This window comes from Furipterus horrens, unplaced genomic scaffold, assembly GCF_987537825.1.
Source record: "Furipterus horrens unplaced genomic scaffold, mFurHor1.1.pri manual_scaffold_1, whole genome shotgun sequence".
Taxonomy (NCBI): Eukaryota; Metazoa; Chordata; class Mammalia; order Chiroptera; family Furipteridae; genus Furipterus; species Furipterus horrens.
This window is the reverse complement of record NW_028327171.1, coordinates 170,595,222-170,606,716: the sequence shown is the minus strand read 5'-3', so window position 1 is coordinate 170,606,716 and position 11,495 is coordinate 170,595,222. Positions and strand designations below refer to the sequence as shown.

The following is an 11,495-nucleotide window of genomic DNA, read 5'->3' as shown; positions in this document are numbered from 1 at the left end:
CAGTCAAAGGAAAGAAGTCTAGATTTTACTTGTTCAATTAAATGAAAATTATGGTAAAGTGTTTTTTAAAAGGCATCATTAAGTACAAAACAAGTACAAAAATATATACCCCTGTCCCCCCTCCCCCCAAAAAACCCTGTCATAAAAATTGTGCAAAAACACGGGTAATTGGGGATTTTTTTACTTTAATAATAATACACATTATAAAATTAGCTCAGGAACACTACAATAAATAACAACTGTAGTCCAAAGAGAGTAGCCAAAGTTTATATAGGACCTAGAGTAAAAAGAATAACATATGCTTCTTATATGGTATAAATTTATAATCTTAAAAAAAAAAAAGTATAGTGTTCCTTAAAAGCCAAACAGATGCCAGACTGCCTGAGTTTGAATTCCAACTCTACCACTTACAACTCTGTGACCTTGGGCAAAGTATTACCCTTTTTGTCTCCATTTTCTCTTCTGTAAACTGGGGATAAAAATCTTTCCATTGTTTTGTAAGGATTAACTTAGTTAATGCTTGCTACCTAAAAAGAAAATATAAAAGTACTATAATTCTAGAAATTGTCACAAAATGATTTTTACATCTGACTCTTAATAGGATCCCTTATTTTATATAAAATATTAGAAAATTTGAAAGGGACACAACATATAATCCTTAGTGTTTACATATAAACTTACTGATACTTCCGTGAAAACTATCCTCCCTTCCCCACAAAAGGAATAAAACAGCATTATTAAAATATTCTTGTCTCAAAATAAAAAGTGCCAAAAAACAAGGTCCTTGAAACTATTCCTTTTTCAAATGTAAATTATAGGTGCTCTGATGAAATGTTTTTAAATTCTATCAAGTTTAGATATGAAGAATGCTCTTAAGTGGTAATCTGTTCTATGATTTAATTGCCTTGTAATCATTCACATTTTCCAAGAACATACTTGTTAAGAACCTTTTTCCTGTGACCAGGTAAACCATGTATCTAACAAAGTAACCTTAGAAAAGACACTATTTATTCCATGTATTAAACTCAGAGAGTGGCTTTCAGAAAGATCAAGCAAATACACCAGCCATACAGCTGTTAAAGGTTTATTTTTACATGCATACAAGTTTCATGAAAACACAAGTTTCACGATAGAGTATAACATCAAATGAAGTCATTCAGAATTATTTCGTTGTATACATAAACAACAGTATAAAGTATATGTATAATATACATTATATAATTTGTTTTGAGGTTTTGAAAAGCAGGGTTTTGGTTTCAAAATTCTGATATCATTACCATGTCATTCAAGTAACACATATTTCAAAAGTTAAATTTTTTATAACAACAACTAAATTAACACATAACTCTAAGACAATCTGATAGATGAGCTGCCTTTACCACAATCTTCGAAAAAGTGCTGTTCAATTCTTCTACAAAAAGCAAGAAGGTTGCTATAGGTTTTCACCTTCTCAGAAAGTTCATCACTGGTCAACTGTGTGGTGAGAATGGTGTACAGATGGCCAAATACCAGTGCATCTAGCTCAGTAGGCCTAAAACAAAAGCAGAAATGGAAGGAACATAAACAACGTTAGACTTGTATGGCAGGATATATACTATTTTTAAAAACATTTTATTCATCTATTTAAAAGAACAAAGTCACAGAAAAATAAATCCTGTCCCAACTTGACAGAATTTATTGTTTTAACTTGAGTTTTTATAAGATATGAAAAAAATATTTTAAATTACTATTTGTTAGTTGTGTGACTTGCTTTTTTGAAGTAGTAGTATTATTTAAATGTCTTAAAATAATATTGGTGTAATTGATCATATTTATTTTTTTCATTAACTTTCTCACTAAATAAATACTGCAGGTCTCCAATGTGCCAGAAACTGTGCCAGATGCTTGAGATATTAAAACAAGATATTCTAACACATTGACACAAAACATAAATTAATACAACACAATTTAGCAAGTGCTTTAATTGATGCATAAACAAAATGTCAAAGCACAGAGGACTTTATTGTGGTTCTGGGACAACAAAATTATACCTGATTACCCAGTCACATATTAACAATAAGATTTCATTTTAATTTGACCACTTTTAAAGGAACTTAGCTTTCTAAAAGAGACATAATCATGAAGATGGCTTCAACAAAAATTTTTCTAGAATTTTCCCCTTTAATTATATATTACTAACAAAAAATGAAATTTATCTACCTCACTATTAATGATCTATAAATGGGGCATCACCGATCTACAGTACAGTAGTCCCTCTCTATATCGTGGTTCACTTATCGCGGCCTCACTGTATCGCAGAATTTTTAAAAATATTACATTTAATTATTTATCGTGGATTTTTCACTATATCGCAGGATTTTGTGGTACTGTATATGTATGCTGTTAAAGTTACATAGGTTTAAGAGTGTAGAATATGTTTAAGAACATAAGTAGTGTTTATAAAAGTGTGGAAAAGGTTGATAAGGGAGTGGGAAAGGTTAATAAGGGGCTTGGAATGGTTTATAAGTGTGTGGGAAGGGTTTATAAAGCCTTAAAATATATATAAATACTAAAATAAATGTAAGGTTCCTACTTCGTGGATTTTCACCTGTCGTGGGGGGGTCTGAACGTAATACCCATGATAAGTGAGGGAATACTGTATATTAAAATAATTGCTAGCACAACATTACAAAAAAAGAGAAAATACCATCATAATTATGAACTAATTACCGCTGTTAGATCCATGGTGATAAAAGCTTTTGAGAAAACATGTGTAGCCCACCTGAATGAAAATATGTTGCAGTAATCTTGTTTGGCAGAACAGACCTGGGGTCCATCAAATCTAAGTTTGAATCCTAATGCTGCCACTAACTTTCTAGCTGTGTGGCCTTGATCACTATTGGTGAATGAACTCATGCAGTTCCGCTTTAAATACCTCTTCATGCCACCAATTCCCAAATATTTATCTCTAGTACTAGTCTTTCCCCTAAACTCCAGAATCATACAATAAACAAATCAATAAAAAAGGTGATACACTTCTCATACTACACTGTAACTGTGCTTATTTAACTATCCCCACCCCCATTATACTGCAAGGTGTTTAAAGGAACACTGCACATATCTTTATATCCCTAGTTCTAGGCAAAATATCTAAGGAACTGAATCTGTATTTGCTGAATGAATAAATAAAATAGAAAAGAAAGCATCCTGCCTACAGTATGTAGAATACTTAATTTTTCAAAAGTACTTACTCACATTTTTTCTTTTGACCCATTCATGAAGTTTTAATCAAAGTCAGATATATGGTCTACAGCCATGTTTAACAGAGCAGACAAGAGGACAGTTTTAAAAAAATCACGAGTGTCCTTGGACTTAATAGCACTGTGATACTATCACTACAAATGAACTATCAATAACAAATGGATCCCTGAAAAGAACCAAGGATGCAGAAGGTGGATAAATATTGAGCAGAGGCATTCTGTGAGAAGTAATATAAACACCAACTCTTCCATATCCATAAACATATTCCTTAAAAGATAAATTTTATCTCACCAATGCAGAATTTATTTTCCTAATCTTCTTTTTAGGGTTAATTGCCCTTGCTTCTTATACCAGAGCTTTACAAAGCTGAATATATTCCCTGATGCAATTTCCAATAGTGTAGATGGGCATTCTTTATCAATAAATGAAGGCTCTGAATGAGCTCAAATATATGTAAATGTACCTTTTACCTAGAGTGGTCTAGAAGTGCCCCTGAAGTGGTCATAATGTTATTAGCTGCAAATATACATCACATAACTCAAAAGGTGCTGAATTGCATACAGATAACAAGCATACAAAAACTGATCTGAAGTGACATAAAGGTATCAGCTTTGAGGCCAGTTACTTTAGAACATCTAACAGGAAGCAGAATACAATATACAAAGTCAAAACACACACACAAATCTTAATGCATATTTGTTTTCATCCTTACAAATTTCAGCACTACTTGTATTTATTGACTGACATATATAAGTTACCAACTACATCAAGTCTTTTTTTTTAAAAAAGTACACTTATGGTAGTGGTTAACACAACTACATACTATTGCTAAAACTCATAGACCTATACACATTAAAGTACCAATTTTACTAGATGTAAATTAGATCACAATAAACCGGACTTTAAAAAAAGTGATAAACTCAGAAAGATATTTGTAACGCATATGCAAGACAAGCACAAAATATTACATTTGACCCAATATTTCTACTGAATTGGTTAATCAAGCCAAGAGCTTTAAGTACTTCCGGTTTTAATTACCTCTCCTAGACCACAGGGAGAGAAAATGTAACATTTCCACACTTCTGCTTACTAAGTAGCTGGTGGATTGTAATTTGGATATAGATAGCAACTCTCGCCCTTAAGACTTGTAACATCTTTCATATATATTATTGTATTTATCTTTATAGACTTAAAAAATTTTTTTTTCTTTTATTAAGCCTAGAGTGAGGTAGGGAAAGGAAGAGAGGGAAAGAAACACTGACGTGAGAGAGAAACATTGGCTGCCTCTTGCATGAGCTCCAATCGGGGACTGAACCCAAAACCCAGGCACGTGCCCTGACTGGGAATAGAACCAGTGACCTTTCATTTTGCAGGATGATGCCTAACCAACTAAGCCACACCAGCCAGGGTTCTTTATAGACTTTTTATTAGAAAAATGTTCCAGGGTGACAAATATATTTTTAAAGTCCAAAGCAAATTATTGCTTTCTTATCTTACATCATCATTCTTTGCACATTTGTTGGTTATCTAGTATTCTTCCATGTGAATATTAAAATAAAAACAGCACTGTTAAATGTGAATGTGTTCCTAACCTTTCCCATTTAAAATCTTTTTACACTCATCTTTTTTGCTTTATTTATTATGAGCCCATATTTTTTTTCTTTCTTTCTGATAACTTTCACAGTCTAGTTTCAAAAACATTAATTCTGTCCAAGTGTTCCCTAATCCTTTTTTCCAATTATACTACTAACTTGTGTCTTCATACTACTAGAAATAATCTACATATCCTTTATTTATATACTGGCCACTAATCTTTAGGAATGTCATTCAAGTTTATAAATCAAGCCCCTTGCCATCAACCTTTTTCCATATTTTGCCTTTGGGTATTTTTTAGTTATTTCCCCTTAGTTTTCTTAACTGGTGATTTCTTAATTGAATAAATCTCAATAAAATCCTATTCCTCCCTGAAATTTTTCACCTTCAGTATACTTTTACATCTATATATAAAGGTAGCTTTTCAAATTTTACCATTTACTTAATGGTTACTACCAGTATTTTTTTCTTTCAAAAATCTAACACCTTTTCCAATTTCTCATTCAACTTAACCTAGTTTTAACCAACATTTATTGAGCTTCTTCTAGCTAACAGGTTTTGTTTGGAAAACACAGACCTGCAAGGAGCTCATAAATGCTTTAGAATACTATAACCCTTTCTATCCAAATTACATTTAAAAAAATTTTTTTTTCTATTCTTTCTTCTCCTTTATTAAAAAGGTCAAAGAGAAATAACACTTTAAGAAAAGTTTTGTTTTTTCATTCCAACTTTATACTTGAAGGGAACAGATGACCTAGTAGTCTTTGGCAGGTAGTCTTAATAGATATCACATACCAGCAAGATAGCATTGTATAGATTTTATTTTTGTTGCATCAGAAATATGATTGAATACTTAAAAGCTACCAATACTATATATTTTGATGGACAAAAAAGCCACATATTTCAGTATCTACCTTGTATTATTTCTAATATTTTTCAAATTCATTTTCCTTTTACCTTTCCTCCATTTAGCTTTATCCTCTTTTCCCAGTTACTATTCTTGCTGCAAGATCTCTCTCAACTACCCTTTCCCCTTCTCTCATCAAGTAAAGCTGTTGGGTTTCTTTCATGAGCCCTCTCAATATCCCCAGTAGGTAAGCTAGGAGAAAAATTGATTCTAATCTAAGATGGCAAAGGGAGGACACACAGAAAAATAAAGTAACCTGCCAAACTTTGGTATATGTTAGATCCAAGGAGAGAATTCAGGGCCTCTGACTTGCAATTCAATACTACTATCTGTCTTGACTTAAGACAGTGTTCTTTTCACTAATGTATAATGTCTCACAAAGTAAATATTCTTGTGACAGATAACGGAATGAGAAAAATTTTGCCATAACAAAGTGAAAATACCAGATATTTTGTCCTAAATGAAGTTTACTTGCATGTTAATATTCATTAACAATGGGGTAAGATTAAAATTAAAAACTAAATCTATTCTTTAGTCATAACTGTTTAGGAAAAATGTTTACCTAAGTTTCATATAAGGTAAAATTATTTCAAAAACCTACACCTTAATTAAATGGTTCCTTAATAAGAAATTTTAGTTTTGCAACTGTTCTAGATTTTTAATTTTTCATTACAAATTTAAATATAATTGTACCCTTATAAAGAAATTTTTTTTTAGTATTTCCACTAAATTACATGTCAAATCTTACTCTGACATTGAGTTTAAATAAGAAAAATAAGTTAGATCTCTTCTCCTGGCTTCCCATGAAGATAGTGTGTATAAGAAAACTAACTCCTAACACAGAATGATGCACTTCAAAAATAAAACGCAACCCTTCTGAGCTTTACAACTCCTGGAGTTTTTGAACTCTATGACCTTTCTTCAGAGAACAACAAACTCCAATTTTATTTTAATATCAGTTTTATATATAGTATACATTAATATAACCTATCAAAGTCATTTTTGCTATAAATATTAATCTCTATAAAATTATGTTGGATATGACTGTAGAAGATGAAGGCCTATGAAGATATAATAAATAATAGCAAGTAAAATATAATAATAATAATAGCAAGTAAAGTTTTATAAAAATTATCAATTTAAAAAACAAGAAAATTTTATTAAAAAGCAAAGAAAAGGTTAGAATTTCTAAGCAAACCATTAAATTAAAATGCTAATGTAAGCCCATCTTAAACTGGATCACAGGATAGCTGATTCTGATACATTAGAATTATAATTTTAAAATTAAAAAAAGAAAATTCATGCCCTGGCTGGTGTGGCTCAGTGGAGTGAGCGCCAGCCTGTGAACCAAAGGATCGCCAGTTTGATTCCCAGTCAGGGCACATGCCTGGGTTGTGGGCCAAGTCCCTGGTTGGGGGCATGTAGGAGGCAACCACACATGGATGTTTCTCTCCACCTCTCTCCAAAAATAAATAAATAAAAAATTTTAAAAAAATTCATTTTTTGCCTACATTAGATATTCTTTTCCAAATTACCAAAACAAATGAAACATGAATTAACCTATATACATAAATAATCTACATCCTTTGTTTTCCTTTCTGTGCTCTACAAATATTTTCAGTAACTTTTAAAAGATAAGTTCATAATCATGCTTGTCTATCCAACAATATTCTTTATTATTTAGTTTGATTCACTTTTCTAGTGCACAGGGTATCACACTATATAGAAAAGTGTGATTACACTTCATATTTTAATAGTACTTTGCAATTTCATAATTCTGTTAATTAAGATGTCATATTTCCATACATAGCACCTTGAACTATTTCTTGGATAACCTCTATCATGAGGTACACTAACGACTGGTTTACATATTTGCCCTTAAAAGAAATTCTTAACGGCAAAAATCACATTTTAGAAATCTCAGTCTCCCAGGGCCTAGTGCTAGGCTTGGTACAAATAAGTCTGTAACCTAACAACACAGAAAAGAAAATAATTTTAAAAGATAAAGTTTCTTACTGCTTATTGAAGAAATATGGTTGTGTTCCCAGTCTTTGAGAAAGAGCTTGACAGCACTGGTCAACATCTTCTAGGACCTAATATAACAATGGATTCCAAAGAAAAATATTTAAATTAGCAAGACAATAAAATGTGTCTAATCTAAAAATATATATATTATAATTCATAACAAAAATATAAATTTAGGTAATCTTTAAAATAAATTTAAAGACTATAAGTCACATATAATATAAATAATACTTTCTATATAAAAAATACAAAGAAAATTTGAGAGCTAATTTCCTTTAAATGCAAGTACAATTAAGTTATTTATAAAGATTATCAAGAAAGTTTTTACCTCAAAATTCCACTCTCTACAAAAACTGTTTTCCTGAACCCATATATTCAAACGACTTTACATATATATTTTTTAAAAACCTGTCTAATAAAGATGATACTGCTGACCTACCATGAGCTAAGCATTCAGTTGTTTTTCTACTAGTGGAGATGGATTTTATTCACTCCATCCCTATTCATTTACCCAATCCCCCTTGTGGCCAATGGCACACATGAGTGAGTCAGCTGGCCAGGACTAGGGACAGCTTTGGAAGAGAGACAATGAGTAATCTCATGATGTACAAACTCATGACCTTGACAAGGTTTATATTTTTTAATCTTGCTACTCCAGTAAATTCAAGACCCAAAAAAAGATATATTAACCAAGTATTTAACAGAGTTTTTTGTTTGTTTTTGTTAAGTCCTAATGCTGCAGATCAATATTTATCGGCATACAAGATACCTACAATGTACTGTTGAATGAAAAAACATCAGGTTATAGAGTGGCAGGTATAATATGATCCCATTTAAGGAAAATGTTTTAAGAAACATCTAGAAAAATGTTCTCCAAATAGTTAACAGTGGCAATTTCTAAGTGGAAGGATTTGGGGCAATTTTTATTTCCTTTGTGGACTTTTCTGTATTATATAACTTGTCTTACAATAAGCACGTGATTTCTATAAAACTACTTCAAGTCAAAGAAAATAAAAGCAACTATTTTGTTAGTTTTTTATTATGTTGCTATTTTTTAAAGGACTACCAATATAAAAAATGAATTCCTAATGCTTTGAAGGTTTATCTTAAAGGCATTAAGGGTTTTGAGAATTTCAATCTGAACTGACCTGGTCCAGAGTCTTGTTACCCCATCCAATAGCTTTCATTTTACGTTTGACTTCCCACCGTTTCTGATAGGCCAAAATATGATTCAGGGGCCAAGGGTAAGGAGATCCATACCTAGCATGTGTGATCTAAAGCAAAAAGGTTTTGTTAAAAACATCATTCTTTCTAAAAACAAAGACTCTTTTTATAAATAGAATTCTAAGGGAAATATAGTCAGATACCACGAAGAGAGCAATCTGAAAAAAATACAGAGCTCACAAGCTAAAAAAATTAAAATTTTAAAACAATCCCTTTAAAATATATAAACTTTTATGTACTTTGCAACCATTTATATCAAACAATGACATATAGCTTCCCTAAAATGTATGTGCAAGCAAAATTAAAGTAAGTGAAAAACTATATCACTAATGGTATAAACCCACAATGTTTCATTTATGAGCAGGGACTTACAATTCTGAGCAAAAGTGTTTTCTCATTAAATTTTAATTAAGATAAATGCTGCAGAACCACTCACCTCCCCTACTGTAGCTTCATCACACCACTGAAGATACAACTAGGAACAAAAGAAACTGTCACTAAAACTTTAGAATACCAAAAAGGAAATGGATAAAAAGAAAGGTATTTCTTGCCATGGTAATTTTTTATAAGACAACTTTATAAAAGACATATATATGAGGGGTTTTTTCCTTCACTAGTGTTGCTATACATAATTATTAAATCTAATAGTGGTACTTAATAAAAATATTTTGTATTCATATAGTACATCTCTAAATAACATTATTTTATAGTTATTATTTAAGTAAACTTCACAAGGCCAAAGTAAAATAATAAGTAGGCAAGAATCACTCCTTTTTACAAACAGAAAAATTAGAACTGAAAATGTCAAGCAATTTGTTCAAAGATAATGATCAAATAATTTGGGTAAGCATCCTAGCCCAAGAATAGCTTGACTATTTACCCATTTGTCAATAACTTTAAAATAACCATAAGAAAATATTATCTTTTATGAAAGAAAAAGCTTATTTTCAAGACCTATTGTTTTCTATTATACCTCTGCAGTCAACAACATATTGTTGACTAACTCCATGTAGGCTTTCATCTCTGCTTTTTGGACTTCATCCAGCCCATCACTAAGACAATGGCCCTAAAGGGAATTTAAAAAAATTTAAGAGCATAATATTAAACATACAAAAACTTTCAGTTATATTACTACCAAGGAATATAATATCAATCTTTTTACTGCAAATGTTCAATGGGTTAATTTCCAAACTGCCTCCAAAAAGAAAATAATTTTGTATGAAAAAAGTTAATAATTGCTACAAAACATTAATAAGTAGCATTTGCAATTATAAAAATAATTCTTTCAATGGATCAAATTACATTATCAATTATTTCACAAAAGAAGAAAACAAGAAAGGTCAGTAAACTTTCTTATTTTAAGAGACTAACCTTACTACTAATAAATGCAAAAAGATTGACATGTTTTGCTTACAAAGCGGTCAAAAATAAATAAAGGTATAGGGAAATATACTAATTTTTAAATTCTAATACACCATAGTAATGAGTAAATGCATAAAATGATATAACCTTTAGGTCAATCTGGCCATCTGTTTTAAGATTATAAAAATGCATATCCTGTAACATTACAATATCACTCTTAAGAATTTATCCTAAGGAAATAATCTAACAAGTGTACAAAGGTGCATGTGCAAGAATATTTTAGCAGTCAATAATAAAAAATTGTCAACAACTTGTAACAACTTAAGTGTCTATCAGTAAAGGCTTAATAAATTATAATACATCCATAAAATAGAATACTACACAATTTAAAAGGGTAATATATATATATATATGTATATATATATATATATATGTATAAGTATGTGTGTGTAGTCATTAACATGGAAGAATTTCCAAAAATATTGATGATTTTAAAAGGCAGGTTGCAAAATAACTAATAATAGTATGATCTATGCTTCTCTATGTATACAGAGAGAAAAGAAAGTCTGGAAGAATTTTCACCAAAATGTTAATGGAAGCTGTTCTTTAATAACTATTAAAATCTAAACTGAATAATTCAAATGGACAAATTAATACATTTGACTTCTAAACAGATCCTGTGTCTCCCTTCTCAAAGGTTAACTTGACATTTTTAACAACCTAACAGTTTTCATTTATGACTGAAATTCTCATAAGTTAGAAAATTATATACCATTTTATAAAGATCAAATCACCTCTTTTGCCATTGATTTGCATTATTATTTTTTAAATTACATTTTGGAAATATTTCTCCAGTAGTTTATATTGGCATTTTATAAAACTAGGTTAAAATCAATATAAATGTTAAGTCATGCTAAAGAATGACAAATGACTTGACTTAAGAGTGGCTGTGATCAAATACATTTAATATCTTTTTTTATTACCTTGGCTTTAACAAATTGGACTATTGGACCAAGTTCTGATACTACTTGATTTCCTACATGAATAAATGGTACTTTACCTGTTGAGGAAAAAGAAATGTGTGAAAACACTTTCAGTAAATTAAAGGTTGTACTAATAAACATAGGAAATTAACACAAAATGA

The 11,495-nt window shown here is 30.5% G+C and overlaps 1 protein-coding gene across 3 annotated transcripts in view; it reads right to left on the bottom strand.

Annotated features, from left to right (window-relative positions):
• Nucleotides 1–1,068: 1,068 nt before the first annotated feature.
• The window catches only part of MTX2 (metaxin 2), a 58,391-nt gene continuing 47,964 nt past the window's right edge, over nt 1,069–11,495 (bottom strand). For 2 of the 3 annotated variants that reach the window (XM_090268027.1, XM_090268034.1), the window contains 6 exons: nt 11,335–11,411; nt 9,963–10,055; nt 9,426–9,464; nt 8,914–9,039; nt 7,757–7,833; nt 1,069–1,531 (listed from right to left, as the gene is read on the bottom strand). In XM_090268027.1, coding sequence (XP_090124153.1) covers nt 1,348–1,531; nt 7,757–7,833; nt 8,914–9,039; nt 9,426–9,464; nt 9,963–10,055; nt 11,335–11,411 — 596 coding nt within the window. In that variant the 3' untranslated portion in view covers nt 1,069–1,347. The remainder of the gene's footprint in view (nt 1,532–7,756; nt 7,834–8,913; nt 9,040–9,425; nt 9,465–9,962; nt 10,056–11,334; nt 11,412–11,495) is intronic. The other variant, XM_090268030.1, reaches the window with a different exon arrangement.